The 20,222-nt window shown below is 41.1% G+C and overlaps 1 protein-coding gene and 1 long non-coding RNA gene across 2 annotated transcripts in view; one reads left to right on the top strand and one right to left on the bottom strand.

Annotated features, from left to right (window-relative positions):
- The window catches only part of ofcc1 (orofacial cleft 1 candidate 1), a 96,386-nt gene that overhangs the window by 10,718 nt on the left and 65,446 nt on the right, over positions 1–20,222 (top strand). Inside the window, exons 4-12 of the mRNA XM_037080177.1 lie at positions 4,318–4,384; positions 4,790–4,969; positions 8,711–8,815; positions 9,461–9,544; positions 12,525–12,749; positions 13,013–13,110; positions 14,489–14,575; positions 15,629–15,702; positions 16,972–17,095. Coding sequence (XP_036936072.1) covers positions 4,318–4,384; positions 4,790–4,969; positions 8,711–8,815; positions 9,461–9,544; positions 12,525–12,749; positions 13,013–13,110; positions 14,489–14,575; positions 15,629–15,702; positions 16,972–17,095 — 1,044 coding nt within the window. The remainder of the gene's footprint in view (positions 1–4,317; positions 4,385–4,789; positions 4,970–8,710; positions 8,816–9,460; positions 9,545–12,524; positions 12,750–13,012; positions 13,111–14,488; positions 14,576–15,628; positions 15,703–16,971; positions 17,096–20,222) is intronic.
- On the bottom strand, positions 1,873–11,303 carry LOC119009140. Its single transcript, XR_005071643.1, has 4 exons — positions 11,193–11,303; positions 3,500–3,662; positions 2,888–2,954; positions 1,873–1,937 (listed from the first exon to the last, which is right to left on the bottom strand). It is a non-coding gene; the product is annotated as an uncharacterized LOC119009140 (long non-coding RNA).

Below are 20,222 nucleotides of genomic sequence, written 5' to 3'. Positions count from 1 at the left end.
CCATGATCCTAGGAAAGACCTTGATCCGACCTGTGTTAGATTTCCATTCCACGGATTAGGGCGCACAAAAAGTACATATTTGGGTGATTTATTTTGCCTTTTGCTCTGGATTTCGGACAATGAATCGCAATGTTTTCCTTGACTGGCGCTGGAAGATCTGGCATGGTGATTTGGCAGTAATGACAATCTGTAAAAGTTAGGCAGTTTATTACAGGAAGGTTTATTTTTCCTCACAATCAGTCGCTATTCATGCTCCTCGCTGACATTTCTAAGCCAGCACAGCGGCGTGCAATGACATTTTTTTGCTGCAAAGTTTTCAAAGTCATTTTTCAAGGTTTTTTTCCAGTAACATACATAATCTGTTAGCATCAAAGGAGCACACATGCATAAATAATTGACTAATTCACTTAAAGGGGGCCTGCGTAGATTAATTAAGCTTGAATACTAATTATGTTTTCTGTCTACACCAACTGACGCGGTTGTTGTTTAATAAGAAAGTGTTTGGTGGGTCACAATTACCGCGCACATATGAGGCTGCTCTTTAAATTAAGGGTCGAAGTGGCTTTGAAACAGAATGCTAACCTTATCTCTGGCAATTTAGATACAGATGGTGTATCATTGTATTTATGATATTTGGTTGATTTGGCCATTTTTATTCTGGTGTGAGATAAAAAGAGACTCTATAAACATGAAAACTAATTAAACTTGGTGTCTTTACTGATTTAGTAAGGCATTCTAATCTTTGATATGCCTTTTTGAGTTTTGTTAGAACCCATTATGACGTAAATTCACACACATTTATATCAAGACAAGATGATTCTACTCACTCAGTGGACTGCACTGGCAGAATGGCTTGGGAACAAACCTAATATTATGGATTTTTAAGCACAAACATGTGCAATCTCTTGTCATTTCCAGAAAACACTCTTGTCCTTGACTCCCAATGCCAAGCGCACAGGGTGCTTGTCTGGAAATGGTAGCTTTAAGTAGCTCCGTGAAGCCGAGGTTGTGCTGTCTACGCTCCCCTGGCAAGCAGCGCGCACATGCAGGGACAGAGGAAGACAGCTCAAAGCTGGGGCCTTGTTTACAGCTGCGTGGGGAAGAAAACAGGCAGACGTAAATGAGGGTTGACGGTTTCATGAAGCACAATTGGTTGATGGCAGATTCAATGTGACTGGGCTGAACTGGGCGATGATCCGTACAGTATGCAAAATTCACTTTCTAGCTGGTCTGTGCCCACCAGCCCCTAGCAGCGAGCGGTCTTCCCCAAGCCCTTCTAGCTATGCCTTTGAATGCAACAAGAACTGAACAAGGCATTGTTGTGCTCAATTCCTTTTGACAACAATCACATTTTAAAAAAAAAAAAAAAAAGAAAGAAAGAAAGAAAGAGAAAGAGAGAGAGAAAAAAAGTCACGGATGGTTTTTTTTTGTCACCAGTTATAAATGATTTTTTTTTCTTGTGTAGACTGCAAAGTAAGCGTTTTGTGTGCCACACAGCGAAATGAGGAAGTGATGTGACGGTTTCAGGGGGGGCATGTATGGATGCCTTCAGATGACAGGAGAATGAACTCAGGGGGCTATTTCTTTGCGCCGCTGTACATGTATGTTGTAACACACCCACAGCTCTTGGCACACGATTTTGATGCAGCACCACAAATTTGAACATATCTGTGTGCAGTGTGACGAGGCAGATTACGAGGCCAGTTTCACACAGCTGCTGTCACTGCTCTTATTGAACAGCCATTGCTTCATCTAAGAACCCACTTTGTTTCACGAACCTCTATGATGGTAGATTTTTTTTTTTCTTTTTTTCCTCCTTGGGATTGAATAGTTGTTTATCGTTTCAGAAATGCAACATCTGCATGTTCCATCCGGTTATGGCACATTAAACAACAGTCCTTGTATTACAAGGAGCATGCTGTCAATGTCAGTGGGGTCTAGGGAGCGAGATGAGAACCAGGCATTTTTCTTAGCTCTCTAGACAGAGCGGCTCACATGGCGCTGTGTGGATTAGATTTTTAGTGACAATGACCCAAAGCTGTAGGCCTGGGGTGTATGTACTGTACTCCTTCTGTGTACTTTCCCTTGTGTGTTTACTAAGGCTTTTTTTTTTTTTTCTTTCTTCACTGTAACTGAACTTAAGGCAAGAATACGTTCCTAGTAATCGGATGACTTATTGACATTTGCAGGACATGGAGCTTATTTACTTTGCACAGTGAGAAACACTGGCACTGCTAGAAACTCAACGGGTGCCCAGAGGAGCACTGGTATGAAAATCACACGAGGAAAAGAATAAAAATGGCCATAAAAAACTTTTAGAGAAGAAGATAATCTTGAGTAATCTTGAAATGTTACGATGATATTCTAGATTATTCTGCACAGTAATTAGGGTGATAAACAAAATGCGTTTTAGACGGGAGATAAAACATAATGTGATTTTCTCCTTTGATTTTTGCTCATCTCTCCAAAGTGCCTTTAGCCCTGAGGGCAAAAACAATAATTTGCAGAATAAAGCGCTTTATCCTCCATCATTATTCTAATATGACGATTAATTACTTCAGCAAGAAAACACATCAATTCCAACGATAACTTTCACAGAATATGTTGTTAAATAACCGAACGGCAGTGTCACAACATCAAGTGAAAAAAAAAAAAAAGTGAACTTACTGTACAGTTATATTATTTCCAATTTATTCATTAAGGTTCCCAGAATTGGCTGTGAGCTTCCAATAACAATCAAAATTTTAATACCATATAATGAATGCAAATGTCGTGCAGCTTATTTAAACGGCTGCTTTAGTTTACAACACAATAATGTTAAACTGGCCCCGCTGTAATCCAACTTGCAAATGGTGATGGGGTGCAATTTTTTTATTAGCAAAATTACCTGATTAATTTCCCCGTAATCGTTTCAAGGGTTGCCTGCTCAATTTGCACGTGCGCCCAAACGCTATCTGTCTGGCAGAAAGGTGTGTAAAAACCCGAAAAAGAAGAAGACACAATAATAAAACACAAGGAGACAATCACAGCTGATGCCAAATTTTCGCCTGCCTCATGCTCGGCAGCATGCGAGACTCAGAAAAACTGATTGGTACCCAGTCGAAAAGAAAATGGTTTTTAAATAAGTTACAATTAGATAAGCATTAATCTCAGTGGTATAAATGAATGTCTTGCTGTAGGGCTTGTTGAATGTAAAAACAGATTTACAAAAACTCCTCTTACCAGATTGGTCTGGAAGTAGTCCTTCTCTATTTTAATTGCTCTGTCATTTAGAGTTGAAATAAGCCCCCCCACTCATTCTGCCCCTTGATTTTGCCTTTGAAATTAAATATTGTATACAAATACATGCTGTTCATGGGCATGAGCACAGTTCATCATTGAAATCTGCATAAAATGATGCTTAAAAAGCTCCATGCGCTTTGAGCGACGGAGCCCTTTTTATATGGCGCATTCTTATGTAAACATATCCATAACGAAAACAACTACTTCTGCCGTTTACCTCGGCTCTCTTATTGTTCTGCCTGTCCGCAGAAATGAGAGAAATGTGGGACTGCGGAGTTTGTTCCACGTCCTCTCGATTTCAAAGGAGACCATGCTTGCTTTCGTACATTCCTGCTCTTTTCTTTCCATTCCATGCCATGCCATGCAGACCACCTACAACACTATAGATCCATAGACAGACAAACAGATAGATAGATAGATAGATAGATAGACAGATAGACAGATAGATAGATAGATAGATAGATAGATAGATAGATAGATAGATAGATAGATAGATAGATAGATAATCACAGTTGTGTGTATCATTTCTTTACATATGAGTCCTGCATTAAAATGACCACACTGCTAAACCTCCATAACATAAGGGACCTGGCACTGTGTTATTTAAAGACTATTTTTACTCTCTCTCTCCTTTTGAGATTTTTCAGGTTGAGTTCACGTGAATGGAAGTAACGAGAAGTGTGCCTGGATCTCCATACTCATTTGCACACCGGGTCTGTGTGCTTCTCCTGCAGCCCGTGTAGAAATGCATAATTTTCCAGGGGAGAGTGTTGTTGCCCATTCATTTTCTCTAAAACAAGGAGGAAGTATTTTAATGTGACCTTCATTACACATTCATGTCAACTTTTCTTATCTATTTATGATTAAATTCTTTTCCACTCCTGTTGTTCAATTAGTGCTTGACCCCTTTAGCGGCGATGTAAATTAAATGACATTTTAGTGTCGTCCCATATTTAAAATACTGCGTTAGTTGCGGATCATAAATGATGATCTTCATTCTGCAGCTAATTTATTCATTTAACAATTTCCCTCCAGAAGTTACAGCAGAAGGCTCTGCAGCAACCTAAGCAGAAGAAATCCAAGTCGGCTGAATTTCTGATGGGTGAGTCCTGCTTGATGAGTTATTGCTCATAATTTGTGTAAGGATTAATTAACTAATTACAGACAAATGGCTTTGGGCTAAATTTTGCTCTTGCTTGTCAGGGCGCAATTTGTAATTATTTTAATCATTTCTTCTTCTTCTCTTTTTTTCCCCTCCTCCTTTGCAAGATTCTGATTTAATTTTAACCTAATTGTGTTTTAGTGTCATTCGAGGAGGATGCGCTTGAACATTTCGGTCCAGACAAATCACCAATAAAAAAAAACGAATTGTTGTTATTAAACATGCTTTTCTTTTTCTTCTTCTTTTTTTTTTTTCTTTTTACACGAGTGGCTCTGACCTAATGGTTGCAATGCCCATTCATGTCAGTGTTTGTATTTTTATTTATGTTTTTACTTATTCTGTCAGGGAGAGAGGAGAGAGGCGCTCTGGTAGGAATAGAAAACCCAGCGTTCGATGGAGGAGGAAGCGCCGAGCTCTCCGTTCCTCCGGTTTGGCTGGGGAGAGAAATTCGAGGTGACAGGCCAGATAGCACCCTTGCAGCTCACCAAAAAAAAATGGAGCTGCAAGCCCCTGCCAAAGAAAGAGGTGAAGCTTCATTCTTCATTAGCCTCAAATTTGTTGACAGTGGATGTGTTCCTGATCTAACCTTTCTCTCACTCCCTCTTTCTTTCTCTCCCTCTCTCTCCTATTCGGGGGGCCCTCGGTCCCTGCATTCCAAAGCGAGCGTGTCCTAACAAGCAACCCTCGTATAACTTCTTCCTCTGCTGGAGAACGCTACAGTAGTGGGTGTTCTATCTCTATCTAGAAGTACCCTCGACACAATCAGCCTTGACTCCCACTCTCGGCTACATGCCTTGTGGTGGGCTGGAGTCATAGGAGAGTGCATTTACATACGCTACTACGCTACCAAGCCGATCCGCTGTCTGTGTGGTGTACTCACAACGCCCCCGAAACACGGCTTAAGGCCAATCAGGCATACGAATATGCCCCCTTATAATTCAGTATGTCAGGGAGAACTCTTGAGGAATGGGATGGTAAATTAGGATGCGTTCAAGGTTGCGAGCGTGCCAGTTTTCTCAGGGATGAGTCACATGTTAGATTCTTGATTTAATGTGGTTTATTTTGCTTTTGCTGTGCATGGCCAGTAATTATTATCAATTATTGTCATGATGGTTTTTTTATGCACAGGAGGTAGGATTAAGCTCCACTGTGGTGTGTGGGAATGGACAGCATAAGGACAAAAGGCATTTTCTGTCATGTTGAGAGAGGACATGAACTTGCATAATATGAGAGACTAACGCTGGATGTAAACTAGCAGTAAATGAAACCATTTTATTGGAGGAAGATATTGATAAATTCTAAACTTGCTCTAGAAATCCATTTTTTTGTTTCTATTTTCACTTTTATTATGGTGTTGGTGGTGGTCAAAGTGCAGATTCAGCTGACAGTGAATGTCCGTCTCTTTTAATCACGTCTAATGAGGTTTCCTCTGTTTAAAGGGACATATTTCACAGAGTTACTGTATATAAAGTATATTGTAAGATCTTGAGTTGACTTTACCATTCGTTGCTCACTCCTTTACATTGACTGTCAGTGAGTGAAAAACTTTCTGACTGTTAGAACTTTAATCTTTCTTTCAATTTTAGAAAAGTGACGCTAAAGGATTTATAACAAAACATACATGTCTATCCATATGTTTCCATATGTTGATGGGTACTTGCAATTTCTGCATGAAAGACATGCACAGAAAAGCCAGAATATGGCAAAAAAAAAAGTTGCTATACTTTGCTTGAAGCTGCTATTCGTATGAAAAATCAACTTTTCGCACAATGGTACTTTCAGTGTACACTATTGTAGTGAATTGTTACCAACCACTACAAAATGACTAAGCCCAAAAAAATGAATAATAAAAGTTCATAAAATGTTGTACAAACACATTACTGTGTTGTCTTAGATTGTATTGCTTGTTGAGAGTAGATTATTAAAAAAAAACCCAGAGATGTTTAGCAAACTTTCACTGCTGCATTCTTATTAAGAATATACAGTCATCAATAATGATGTCTTGTGAAAAAAAGTACTGTCTTTATGCTGTATACTGTTTATCAAACCCAAATAAAACGCAGGTGGATCAGCACATGAGAAAAAAGAAAAAAAGAAATTCTGGCACTCATGCTTGCAGCAGGAACGAAAATGCTCGAATAAGGTTAAAAAGACTTCATTCAAAACATGGCTGTTTGCAGAACAATAAAACACTGACTGGTTTTGACCTCGGAGGTCTTCTTCACGTTACACAGTGGTGTACAAAGACAACCCAGTGTAACCCAGTCGTGATCGCGTGAATGCAGGTGGGTTCAATGCTCATGGTGAAGATGACACGCTGCCCCAAGTGTTCAAAAATACGAAATAATGGACAAACATTGAACCTGCATCCATCATTATATCCATCCCATCAACACATTAGTAAAAAAAAATTCAGTGTATTATTTAAATTATGTGACTTTGACGAAACTACCCCCAGCTCTCAGAAAGTTCTTCTATCCACCATCTCTCTTTGTACCAACGTAGACAACTCCTTGAACATATATTGGTGTCCTGATGATCAGCGATGAGTTAAGTTGCAGTTTTTTTTTTTTTTTTTATCTCCCTCTCCTTTTTTGTTCTGTTAATTGGAAACGTAAATTAGGCCACGTGCCAAACCCTTAAAGCATGCAAAATGAAGTTAACCTATATGGTGGAGTCTTGATTTTTAGAACGCGGGGGGGAAACGTCTTGAAAAAGTATGGAAAAGGAAAAAAAGTCTTGAAGGGCATTACGTGTGTCACATGCCACGTGTTTTATGGGGTTTAAAACTTTGCTTCTTTGTGGTAATTGCGCTTACAGCCACAAATCCACAGCACAGAATAAGCAGCGTGCAGGGGTACGAATATGCAGAATGGTTCAGTGACTCGTGTGCCTTTATTGAAAGATCACAAAAGCAGATTGTGCTCTGTGCTTGTGACACTTGTATTCTGCCTTTACCAAAACAATCTCCCGTTATCTCCCGCTCTCTGGTAACACTTTGCTCTGGCTGGTGAATAGTGCTAGCTATTGATATTGTGCAGGCAAGAACAGAGAATCGAAAATTTTCATTAGAGAGATGAACTGGAGGACAGCCAGACTATTTAGGTAAATCACAGATATGATTCAAAAAGGCGATCCACGAAGCTACCCCCATTATGCAAATTTGTGTTTGAAAAAAGGGTTTCATAACCTCAGAGCTATTTGCAGAGAAATTGTTCAAACTCTCTGTTAACGACGTAGAGGGATTTAACATGTGAATTTCACAGTCAATTTATGGCTCCGTTGAGGAGTCATACGGCTGCTCCTCGTTTAATAAGTATTTCAGTCTGACTCTTTAACTTCCAGTGAGGACACATATTTCACATGAGCGCCGAAGAATCCCAGTGAGCTTCTCTTTTTTTTTTTTTTTTTTTAGGGTGAGCCAGTGGTGCTCCTACGCAAACACACTTACTCACATTTTTATGCGTCCGAGTGCCGATACTCTCAGACGTCTATAAAGGCGATCCTGTGTGGAATATGTAACATGATTTAATGCGCCGTGCATTTTTTTTTTTCGCCCCACAACCTGAGAAATACAAGTAAAGCAATTTAGATTGGAGTGAAATATTCAGGGCCTGTAATGAGAATGATTTGGGGTTAAGAAAGCTGCTTGGTGGGGTGTACCCTTAATAGAAAGACCCCGGAGCCATCGGATTCCCATAAACTCTGTGGAGCAGACTTGATACCCATAGGTCAGTGATTGCTAATAAGAAGTCAATGAGACATGGGCTCAAGTTATTTTCCTTTGGATCTGCTCCTCCAAACTTGCCCGGTCCTCTGGGCCGCTGACCTCAGAGTATTTAGAAGGTATTGTCTTTGAAATTCCAGGTACTTTTGAGCTTGTAGACTTTCTCATTAGTTCCTTTTGAACACGGCAAACATATGGCAGTCGTATTTAAGAGATTGCCTGCCGTGACCTTTTGCGGCATGCTAATTAGGCCCCAGAGCACCGCGGGCCGTGGAGAGGTGCGCTGACAAACCCAGCCGTCTCCTTCCCACTTCTCTCCCTCTCTGCCTCTGTACTCTCTGTCTCATCTTGCCTCTGCCTTATCTGGTGGCAGCCGCTGCCCCTGCCCTTCGACAGTGTGGGTTTCAAAATTAACATTTCGCTTCATGTGCTTCTAATAACCACTAACCTGAACCTGTACAACTCCCCTCTTCTCTTCCCCACCAACTACCCCCCGCACACCCCTTCTCTCATTCTCTTGCCTCTCACGCTTTCCACAGGAAATCAACGTGCCCAAAATTACTTTGACCCCTCGTCGGCGGAGCAGACAGACCCAAGGCATCGCAGAGCGGCTGGGGTCAGCACTGAAGATGAGCTGGAATTAAGTATGCCATTCTCTGTCATAATAGTTCTCCCCGGTTCATTAAAGTGAGGTGAGAGAGATCACTGGTAGCAGGCCGCCATTTGTGACGGCAGGACGGTCTATGTAAATACACCAAGTGATGGCATCACCAGATTGGCTTCTTCACTCACTGTCATTGACGAAGGTCACCAATCATTGGTCAGTTTCCATTTCGCCGTGGCTTTTTCCTTTCCCCTGCTGGATGACACACGCAGAGCCATATCAATAGTTTGCAGCCCCCTCCTAAAGTAGGCCTATTAAAAGCGAGCTCTTGGGAGCCAAGTAATATGCATGTTATAATGAAACATGGCTATTAATGGAGAAGCCATTTCACCTGTATCTTTTGGATATCACTGCCGTGTAATATCAAAGGTTTCGCCAAACCAAATCTCATCAGATGATGACAGGCCGGCTAACAGGCATGTTAATGCTCCAATTTCATTACCCCTCTGCAGACACTTGATTTTCACCCCTCTCCAGCCGCGGCTAATATCTCCGGTTTGCATGTTAAGATGTGGTTTAGATTGACTCGTCTGATAAGTAGAAAGTAATTTTGAGGCACACAAATGCATGTAATTTTCCAGCACCTTTGAGGGCGTACTCATTTTATAATTGTTTTGACTTGTAGCAATATTGAATGCTGATGAAAACAGGCTGTACCAGAGAATGGCTGCGTTGCTGGATGAGGACGATGCCTTCACAGATATACCTGGTATGCATCCCAATGTTACTGTGTGCCAGTACGACAGTAATTTGAAAGCAGTTGTTCGGCCAAAGTCAAAATTAGAGTTGCAATGATGAGCCGATTAATCCTGTCGTCATACGTAATTTTTAGAATTTATTTTCTTTTGATAATTGATCATTTAAAGGGGCACTTTTTATTTTTGGAGATGTAACTCAAACACTCTCTCCTTTTTCCATAATTGAATAAACAAGCCCAGAACACTGTTTGAAGCAAGAAAGGTGGCAGGGTCTGTCAAATGCAAACAATGTAATACAGTATGAAATTTTGTTGTTCTTTGAAGTCTGTTTGTTTATTCAGTTTGTTCAGTCATGAAAACATAGAGTGTTTGTTTAGACATAATAGATCTGTCAATGAAGATCTTTTTTTAATTAACGGATTAAAATCTAATCCTCGAAACGTCATAGTGCACCTTTGAATCATTTTTCAAGCAAAAATGTCAAATTTTGATGGTTCCAAATGCTGAATGAACCTCACTGAATGTGAGGATTCTGTTATTTATAATAGCAAATGCAGTTTTTGGGTTTATGACTGCTTATCACTTTGGGAAATTCTGATCAGCATTTTTCACATTGTTTTGACATTTTATAGACAAAACGCTGAATGGATTCATTGTAGAAATAATCAGCAGCGTAATCAATAATGAAAAATAACAGTTTAAACTTTTTAAGTAAGTAAATAAGTAAATTACTTGACATTCAAATTAAATTACTTCAATTTAGACTCATTAGAAAGTCTGTTTTGGGACATACAGTATAATGCTAGTTGAATCCCTTGTGATCAGGATTCAGCTGAAATATCCTGATTATGTTTTGCTGCACATATCATGTGTGTTAATGTGCTAAAAAAATGTATCTGATTTGAATGGACACTTTTTCTGGTGGCAGGTGTAACTGGGTTGAGGTTGCTCGGTTCTTGTCTGTTGAATTTCACACTTCAGAACCGATTGTGTCTTTTAATTTTCCGAGAGATATATTTATAAAAACATAACGTTAGATTACAATTTGAAACAGTGGCCCCAGTGTTTCAAATGGTGAATGATGCAATGGAGCACTACCATCTTTAGGTGCAGTATCTTCAGGAACGGCTCATAAAGAACCCAGACATAAACACGACTCCACATTCTCCACCAACATTGAAAGCAGCACTGACACAGAACAAAGAATGAGGCGAGAAAACGGACCCAAACTACTAGTCAGTGCTTTCCAAGCACAGCCATTGTCTCGCAGTAGGCGTGCCTTTTCTCATTAGCTCAGTTTCATTCAAATACGTAGCCAACCGGGCAACATTGAGGTGGTTTAAGCTTAGCATTGTTCTGGGTGAAGACAGTCGCACCAGATCCTGTTGACATGACGCACATCTCCCTTGTAATTCCAGCGCACAAGTGATGGGTTTAGGCCCGCTTCAACACGGTAGAATTTAGCCGGCTCGTATTATTTGCCATTGTCTCGGATTTAGCTGTACCACCGAGATTAGCAGCCCCGTCCATTGTCTCGGAATGTTCATGAAATCCCACAGAAAAAGTAAAGAGGATCTTGGATTAACAGTCGCTCCATGCAATAGGCTGAGACAGGGAAGGAAAGAGAGAGAGGGAGAGAGAGGGAGAGAGAGCTCTTACTTCTGTACTGTTGGAGTCCAACTGCGGCGACTGCCAGTAAGCACTTCACCGAGCTACAATAGACTTCGAGACAATCACCTTATGCTGTTGTATGGATGCCTCCCACCGGTGTAGGCCGCGAGTCTTCTTTGCAGCGGCAGAACCAGCTCAGTGTATGTCAGTACTGATCCTGACATCTTGTGACTGCTTCTCAGGCTTTTGTCTCGGCTTTCACAGCCTGCTACAAAGCACCATACATATTTCACAAGAAAGAGACAAAGTATTAATGAAATGGACAGTGGCCAGTGCTGTAGACTTTTTTTTTACAAAAAAAAAAAAAAAACATTCCTCGAGAAATCCCTTCTGTCTGTCTGAGATCTTCAGTACCTCCTTTTTATCTCGATAAATTCTATTGCTTTGGCTTGGAGATGAAAGAAGAGAACTGGCTTTCTATTCATTCTAGTTCTCTGTAAGGCGTGAGGCATTGATATCAGCTTCTATGTGCAAAGCATTAGGCAGTGATAACGGCTTTGGCTGTTACACGTATTGGACTGCACACGTTGAATACACAGATGCTCAAAGAATACCTCACGCTTTCTACCAATGAGGCGGCGCGGCGAGACTGAAAAGGCACACAGCGAGCAGGTTAGCTGCTGGAGACGATTCTTCCCGGCTTTTTTCGGTATTGAATTCTGGGTTGCCAAAGAGAAACTAGTTCACAGAAAACTTTTCTGTCAATTTGTTGTGGAGGTTGGTGAGTAAAAGCATCCGAACTCCTGTATTTGTTTTGGCAAATTGGCTTAAAGTCACAGTCGTGTTAAAACCCGTCCTACATCTTCCTTTGCTTCACTGCAAAGAAACAGTTGGGTTCAACCTTATGTACCCCATCTACACCTGCTCTTAAGTTAAACCTGCCATGGTTGATTTCATTATCTAATTCCTGTCGTGCAGTTTGTCTAGTTTTTGCCTGATTTGGGATAAATGTTATGAGATATTTTTGCATATTTGCAAAAAAAAAAAAAAAAGGAAAAATAGCAAAGAAAGCTAACATGCCCCGTTTTTAACTAAGAGTCTGATTCACTATGACTTTGCCAGGATCGTGATTCAAGGAATAATAAATCCTGTTAGCCTGGGTGTAAATATGATACTTTGATGAACCGCTGTTTTCAGAGCACGTCATTGTCCACCTGCATAAATGTCTGTACACACAAACTCATCTCTGTGTGTCTGTTTCAGGATGTGGTAAGTATGCGCATCCATCAGCGTGTGTGTGTGTGTGTGTCTGGTTTGTGTGTGTATTTGTGTGTGTGTGTGTGTGCGCCTGAGCATGTCCACTGATGCGTAACTCTCCAGGTACGCTGCTAGCCTCCAGGGATGAGGAGGTGTTGGAGGTGAAGGCGGGTGATCCGGTGCTTCAGCGGCGACTGCTGCTCCACGGTGGTGGTGATGCCTCGGGCTCCAGGCCCTCCCAGGCCCGTACCATTGCCAAAACCCAGGCTGGGGCTGGTGCTGGGCTGGGAGGAGAGGCTGGACTCGAAGCAGGGAGGACGGTAATGGGCAGAGAGAGTGCTGTAAAAAGTAATGCTATGCTTTTGTTTGTTCTCATATTTCATTTCTCATTGTGAGTATGATGGTATAAAATGCATCTTCTTTGCACAGCCATGATCTGAAATCCATTGTGGAAGCTAGCAAGGAATCGTTCCAGGAACTTGTAAACATTCCTGTAGAACTCTCAAAAAATTCTGAGGACTCACACGGAGAATTACGCATAATGCCGCGGTAACATTTCATTTTGGACAAATATAATAAGATATCTGACACTTCTGTACTATTTCTTGCAGCGAGGACAGCTAAGGAGGTGATCCCCCACTACGCCCAGCAGCTGAGGGAGCGTGTGCGGCCTGACATGATCACGCTTGGCAGCCTTTCACTGCAGCAGGTCAGTGCTACAAAGAGGAATATCTGTGTCATCATCCCATATTCACCAGCACATCAGCCATGTCCATTATGCTGTGTATCAGTGGCTCGGGCTAATGGACGTAGGGGCGCATGCATGTGCGCGCATGCGTTCATCCGTTGTTTTGTCTATGTTTGTGAGTGTTTCTAATTTTCTTTCTCTTTCTTTCCATATTTGCTCCACTTTTTTTTTTTTTTTGTCCCCAGCCCCTCTTCCCAGCGCTACCTTTATAAAAAGTTCTGCATTTGATTTGGAGCACAGATGGTTTGAATCTCAGCTGAATGCATTCATGTGAAATAGCTTTTCTTTTGTAGAACATGCATTCAAGGTTAGATCACTCGGCTCAGAACGTGCGGATGGATGCCGACGATATAATCTATGCTACATGTGACATCCTCACATAATTACTTTATTTGCGGAAACTGTTTTTGTTCTGGCTTCGAACTTTGTTGTTTGCATTATTATGCATATTTGTGTTTGACAGAAGCTGAATCTCCCCGGTTCTATACCCGTCTTATAGTCTTTTCAGGAAAAAAATAGAGCGTGACTACTTTTCTTTTTTATTTTCCAACTCGAGAGTAGGGATATTGTCAGCTAGCGTCAAGATTTGAAGCTTCTTTCAAAAAAACAAGCATTTGTATTCCATCAGTCAGAAAGGAAATGGGAGAGGATATACAAGAACACGGGCTTTCCATTGTGTCGGCAGATCTAGAAACCCAGAAATTAACGCATATGTAAACAGAACACAGAACTTCTATCCACTGTATTTTTAGTTATAATCTTGCTTGAAAAGGGAGTAGGAGTATCAAATTATATGAATAGAAAGTCAACGTAATTGGGAAAAAATGGTTCAACAATGTCTCAATATCGCTTGGAAGCCACAGCAACAGTTGACTCATCCTCCCCTACTGGATAATCAGTGGCGTCTGCTGTGTACTGTATCAGTATTGGGATCGGTGTTATCTTATTCTGCCATAATATGTATGCGCTCTCCTACTGTTTCCACACCCACCTCCCATTGAAAGCACATTATCCACCAGAGATTTCACATCTATTTTAAAAATAATAGTGTTTTTCTTCCTTCTCTATTCTGCTGCACAAAGCCTCTACAGGGCGAGACGCTGTCACTTAGCAGTGTCAATGCGTCTGAATGGGGAGTGTGAATGTGCTGACTGAATGTAAAACCGGCAGAAATGCTCATCAAACGCTACATGTCTTTAGGGCCTGGCTCAGTATCGATTGCCTGCAGATTGCATTACAGTTGCTCCTTGTGCTTAATTCTGCCATTATGGTGCACTGCACTGTTTCATAAAGCTGCATCCAAAGAAAGTGTGCATGTGTATTTACACGTATCTTTCAGCAAGCGGCTCAGAAGGGACCACTGAAGAGGAGTGAGTGGGCAAAGAGAAAGGAGAGACTAATGGCCTTCTTCACTGGGGATGTTAAGGTAAAGGCACATGCACTGTATATATACTGTAGGAAGGATGTGTAGCTTTTTGTAGTTACAGCCCAAAATCTTAGTAGGCAATTTTACATCCTTGTTGATACAGTAGATACACACTTCCATCAGTGCAGTGATTTGGTTGGCTCATGCAGTTCGGTAGAAAGACAATAGTTCTGATGTGAAACTTCTCACAACAAAGTCTGTGGATTGTCTTGAGTGCCCGGAATATGATTTCAGAAGAGAGACATCAGCGTAGATTTTTTCAAATGTATTCTTCAACACAAGCCGAGTGCCATCTAGTTCCATTATATCTGAGAAAGGACAGACATCTCTGCTGCCATTATCTCCAAAACTGGGCAACATGCACCAAAATAATCTAAAAGTATAAATAGGCAGCCTTGAGTAGCAACAGAGTACATGTACTGGGATCATGCAATCAGGATACAAATAAAAGGTAACTGTATTCAAAAACAATGTAATTAGATAACTGATACATTCAGTGACAAAGGAGGTTATTAACAGGATTACAGTTTTAAAATAAAGACTGATTACCATGCACATAAGTGTCTATTCTGACAGAATAAAATGCTTGTCACTGAGATTAAAAAAAGGTAATCTTGATAGTTATGTTCTTAATTTTCATGTAATTTGTATTGAAGTAATCCAAAAGTCATAGAAAGTAATCGAGACACATGACTTAATATTGTGCTATTTGAATTACGTTACTGATTACATTTTTTTAAGAGGTAATTAGTTACTTTGTCAGATTACATTTTTAAAGTAGCCCTCCCAGCCTTGTACATAGCACTACACATAAGAGTAAAAATATGCATTTAAAATTTTTGGGGGAACTGTTCCTTTAACTGCACTTCTTTTTCTTTTCTTTTTTTTTTTTTTTAAATGTTTCATTACAGCCAATCAAAGAGATGAATAATGTCTTCCATAATAATTCAGTGTGATGTGGCTTAAATTAAACTGTCAATTAGCTGATAATGTAAATGAAGGCCAACACATTAACAGTGTTTGTTAACACATCCACTGGAATTTTTTTCAAAGGAGCCTCATTCACGAAGAGACGAGACAGTCAGAGAGGCACCGCGGCAGCCCCGACTGAACACGCTGCTTCACTGGTGAGTCCAGCCCATTTCAAATCCCTCTCCATATGTACAATTGATGTCACATGACTGTAATCATTAATTGTGTGAAAAGCATTTGTATTCCCACTGACATCCGAGAAGTCATGTAATTCATATGTCCTCTGCATGGCTTCTCCCGTCGACAGGCGTTGCATTGTGGGTAGTATAGCTCGGGGGCGCAGAAATCTGTCCATGTCATTGGGCTTGGAGGCGCATCAATTCTGGGTCCATCCACTTTAGTCTGAGATCACACATCAAATCTCGCAGCGAGAGCCCCGCGGGCAGCCAGCTTAGCATGTTTAAGTTTTTAGTAATTATGGACTACCATGCCGGCTGACATGATAAAATCAAGAAAACTACTGTACACATCAGTATCTTCTCTCGTGTTTGGTTGTTTCATGGGTGGGTGGTAGTCGGACACCAGCTCTGTCAGATGAATGTGGTTCGGAGTTTAGCGGGATGACCTCCTCTCGACAGCCTTGAACCCTGTAAATTCCTTCTGATATCAATGGTGGGTGGCTATTAGACATGGGAGACTTTCTACGCATCACCTAGGGCTACATCTGCCTGAAATTTAATGAGAAATGATTTCACTTTTTTCTCTCCCCGCGCCTATGAACGAGGAGAGAAAAAAATAAAAAAAATAAAGGGAAGAGACACGGAGCTGACTTGTGGTTTTTGTAACAAATGTGTAATTCATTTGTTTCCACTGTTTCTGATTTAATGGAGGTCGAGTAATTGCATTAGGAAGCGCATTGTGCCTTGTTGTGAACTGATGAAAGCACATGTAATACTTTTGATAGGCGAACAGAGAGGAGGGAGAGAGGGAGAGAAAAGGAAAGAAAGAACCCAGTGCCTGCCTTTGATGCCGAGCATTTATTTGCTGAATTATCCTTCCTTTTACAAGCATCTTATCCCCAGTCACAGGCAGGCCAGGGCCCCTGTGATATTGCTTTATTTTGAGGAATTAAGAGAGGTGGCGAGGAGACAGAGCGAAGCAACCGCTTATTACATTACCACTGATAAGATTGAAAGGCCGAGAAAGGCAGGGAGGGAGAGAGGGAGGGAGGAAGAGAGGGAACGAGAGAGGAAGAGGGACCCAGTGGAAAGTGTTTTGTTGCGGTGTTATTAGATTGCGCTGCTGTTGGCTACAGAGTGGAACAACAGAGAGTCCAAAATGCAGGTGGCTGTTAACAGGGTTAGCTCCTCGTGTGTGTGTGTGTGTGTGTGTGTGTGTGTGTGTGTGTGTTTGTGTGTGTGTAGCAGCGACACCATTGAAAGCCCGTCACTCAGAGCGCTGGGGGAAGGCCAAGAGGAAGCGGCGGCCAAATACGGCCAGATGACAGAGCTCCCAGAATCCTCCTCTTCGGCGTCACGGCTGTGGCAGGTGAGATCCGCTTGCGACTGTCGACCGCGGAAAAAAAAGAAAACGAATCCGTGGGAAAGCACGCAAACAGGAAGTGACATACCCCTTAATCCGAAGGAAGGTTGTTTCACGGGAGGAGATATTGATCCAGAAGTGCTTCCAAGAAAAAAAGAAAAACAAAAAAGGAGGCAGGGGTGTTCAAAAACACTGAAATGATGTAATTATGTGAAATCCTGTGATGAATGGGACCTGTTAGAGAATTGGAAAAATCATATCCCTTATTTTTTTTTTTCTCGAGTTTTTCAGATTCCTTCACTCCTTTCATTGCACCGACGGGAACTGTATGCGCACATGCCGACACAAAGGCATGCACGGGCACTATACAGCGCTAAGCTAAAGGCTTTCATATAGGGAATGCTAACCATCCAGCCACAATATTTTTTATGCAGTGTATACAGCCTCATGTGAATGGTGTTTGTGGTTTTAGGAATCTAAGTAGGAGGGAGAAGGAGTCTTTGGAGATGAAAAAAAAGGGGGGGAACAGAGGGAGAGGAGAGAAAACAGAACCAAGTGGGGAAAAAAGAGAAGGAGGAAGCTGCAGCTTTAGCGGTAGCATCACCAGCTGTGGGAGGAGTGTGCTGTTGTGTTGCATCTGGGGATGAGGCTGCCATGCCACCGTGCTGGCTTAAAGATGTAATGAATCTTCAGTCGGGGGCTTTCCTTCCAGGGTGACAACTGGCTTTGAGGAAGGTTGTAAATGCAGGGGAGATTGTGGTATAATTCCTCAGACTGGCGTTTGTGCCCCCCAGTCACCATTCGATTATCTCCCAAATTGCTGTGTTTCACTGAGATAAAGATTTTTTATGGCTTGCTGACTTGAAACAACCGGCACAGGCAGAATAGGGGGCAAAAGAGGGAGAGGGAAAAGAGAGAAAGAAAGAGAGAGAGAGAGAGAGAAAGCAATGGCCAAACCTGCCACGCATAGTAATTTCCTTTGGTAAATGACAAAATCTTTGTTTATATGACATTTCCCTAAAATTACTGCAGCGAGATGAATCTGAAATATAAAATGTCACATTTGGCATGCAAAACTATGAAAATATATTTCTGTGCAAAATTCATGGAGGCATTTAATTTAGAACGTGTTTAATAACTAAGGCAGCCTGCATCAGTAATCCTGCCCGGAGGTCCCAAAAAGATTGTCATATTTATTCTCTCCTTTCTTCACCCCCCTCCTTCATTCCGAAGCCAAAAAATTTTAAGGGTAAATGTTCATTGTTAATTAAGATTTACTAATTAAAATGAAAATAATTAACGAGAAAGCTTAATCTCTGAATATTAGCCCATACTTAGAAAGAAAGGAAGTTTTTGTATGTGGCATTTCCTGTCTCTATTAAGAGTGCATTTTGTGATCAGTCAATGTGTGGAAAGCCCTGAAAAGATATTTCAGCGAAAGGACGGCCGCTTGCCAGCAAAACCATGGAGGATCCCTCGCTGGAGCCTTTGATCTCATCTGTAGGAGTGCTGTAATGTTATGGCACTTTAGGCACAACTCAGGCTTGGGGCAAACAAACCACCTCTGATATGGAAAATTGGCTCACTTCACCTTTTACCTTTGCCTTGCCGCCTTGACTGTCTGTCGCGACGCCTGTGCGAGCATGTGGGCCAGATAATAACAATACCTCTTAAAGACATACATAGTGCAAATTGGACACCAGCGTGGTTTTATTGTTTGTTGCTTCTTTGCCTCTTTTTTTTTTTTTTTTTTTTTTTTTTACTCCTTTCTCCACCTCCTCCTCTTCCTTTCCGGTCCGCGCACATGCATCTCATTCCAGTGTGGGGGTTTGGAGGCCTCCATCACCTCCTCCCAAATGTGAGATGTGTGGGCTAAACCGCTTTGCCACCAATTATACTAATTTCACTTCTGCCTAAATTGTTTTTGTTGTTTTGGTATGCAAAGATGCTCACAGTGGGGAGATTGAGGGGCATTACTGCGGGGCTCAGCACACACCTTCCCCCCTTGCAGGCTGGCAGAGCAATGGGCACCGCCAGCCGCTGCTAGGTGAATGTGTGCGTGGTGTGTGTCTGTGAAAGGGATAGGGACGGTCTCAGTATGCTGTACAGTAGAACCAACTCTGTATACAGTGTATGACTATGTATGTGTGAGCACATGCAGCCCCTGAATGCTGCTATGCCATCGATTGGTATTGAGGGCTTTAATTGCCAGACACTCAAAATTTGCCTTAGGGAGTCGGTCAGTACAGGGTAAATTTGAGTACATAAAATAACTGGCCATTAAGAGATGCAACTTAGACAATCAGCTAAAAATAAATACATGCATTTAAAAGAGGGAGGGAGAGGATAGGATAGGATAGAAGGAGATACGAGAGGATACAGTGGGATAGGATGGGATGGGATAGAGACTACAGTGTAGAAGTACTCAGTCACCAGTAAAAGCTCTGCATTTCAATTTTATTTTCATTTTAGTAAAAGTACAAAAGTATTAGCATCACAATATCCTTAAGGTACTAAAAGTAAAAGTACTCTTTATGCATAATTCAGAATAGTGAATATTATATTTTTGGAATTATTGATGTAATAGCATGTTCACCACTTTCAAGTGGAATGTGGTGGTTTTAACTGTGAATTTCCCCTCAGGGATTCATAAAGTATGATCCTGATTGACAGTATTGTAAAGTAACTAGTAACTTAAGTGTCCAAGCAATATCTTGGAATAAAAAGTAAACTATCATTCGAATATACCTCTGAATTGTAGTGGTGTAGGATCACAAAATGGCAAAAAAGGATAAATAAATACAAATTAGATATAAATACAGTGATTGAGTGAATGTACTTATAGCACTGATGGAATGGATCAGTATATGTTCAGATGGAACAGAAGAGGACAACAAAAGGAAATTTTGGGAACAAACAATTAGGATTAGAGCAGGACCATTACTTCAAAATTCAATATTGACATTTAAGCTGCTTTACACATTTTTTTTTTTATTTATTTTTTTTTTATCAGACACTTGTAACAAAGATATGTAACAGGCAGGATAAAACAAGACAAAATCTTCTTAATGTCAAATATTGGACACTGGACAACATTTACACCAACACCACTATATCTGTGATAGGCCAATAT

Source organism: Acanthopagrus latus, chromosome 19 (assembly GCF_904848185.1).
Source record: "Acanthopagrus latus isolate v.2019 chromosome 19, fAcaLat1.1, whole genome shotgun sequence".
NCBI classification, from domain to species: domain Eukaryota; kingdom Metazoa; phylum Chordata; class Actinopteri; order Spariformes; family Sparidae; genus Acanthopagrus; species Acanthopagrus latus.
The sequence above is the reverse complement of the archived record's forward strand: the minus strand, read 5'-3'. Positions and strand labels throughout refer to the sequence as shown.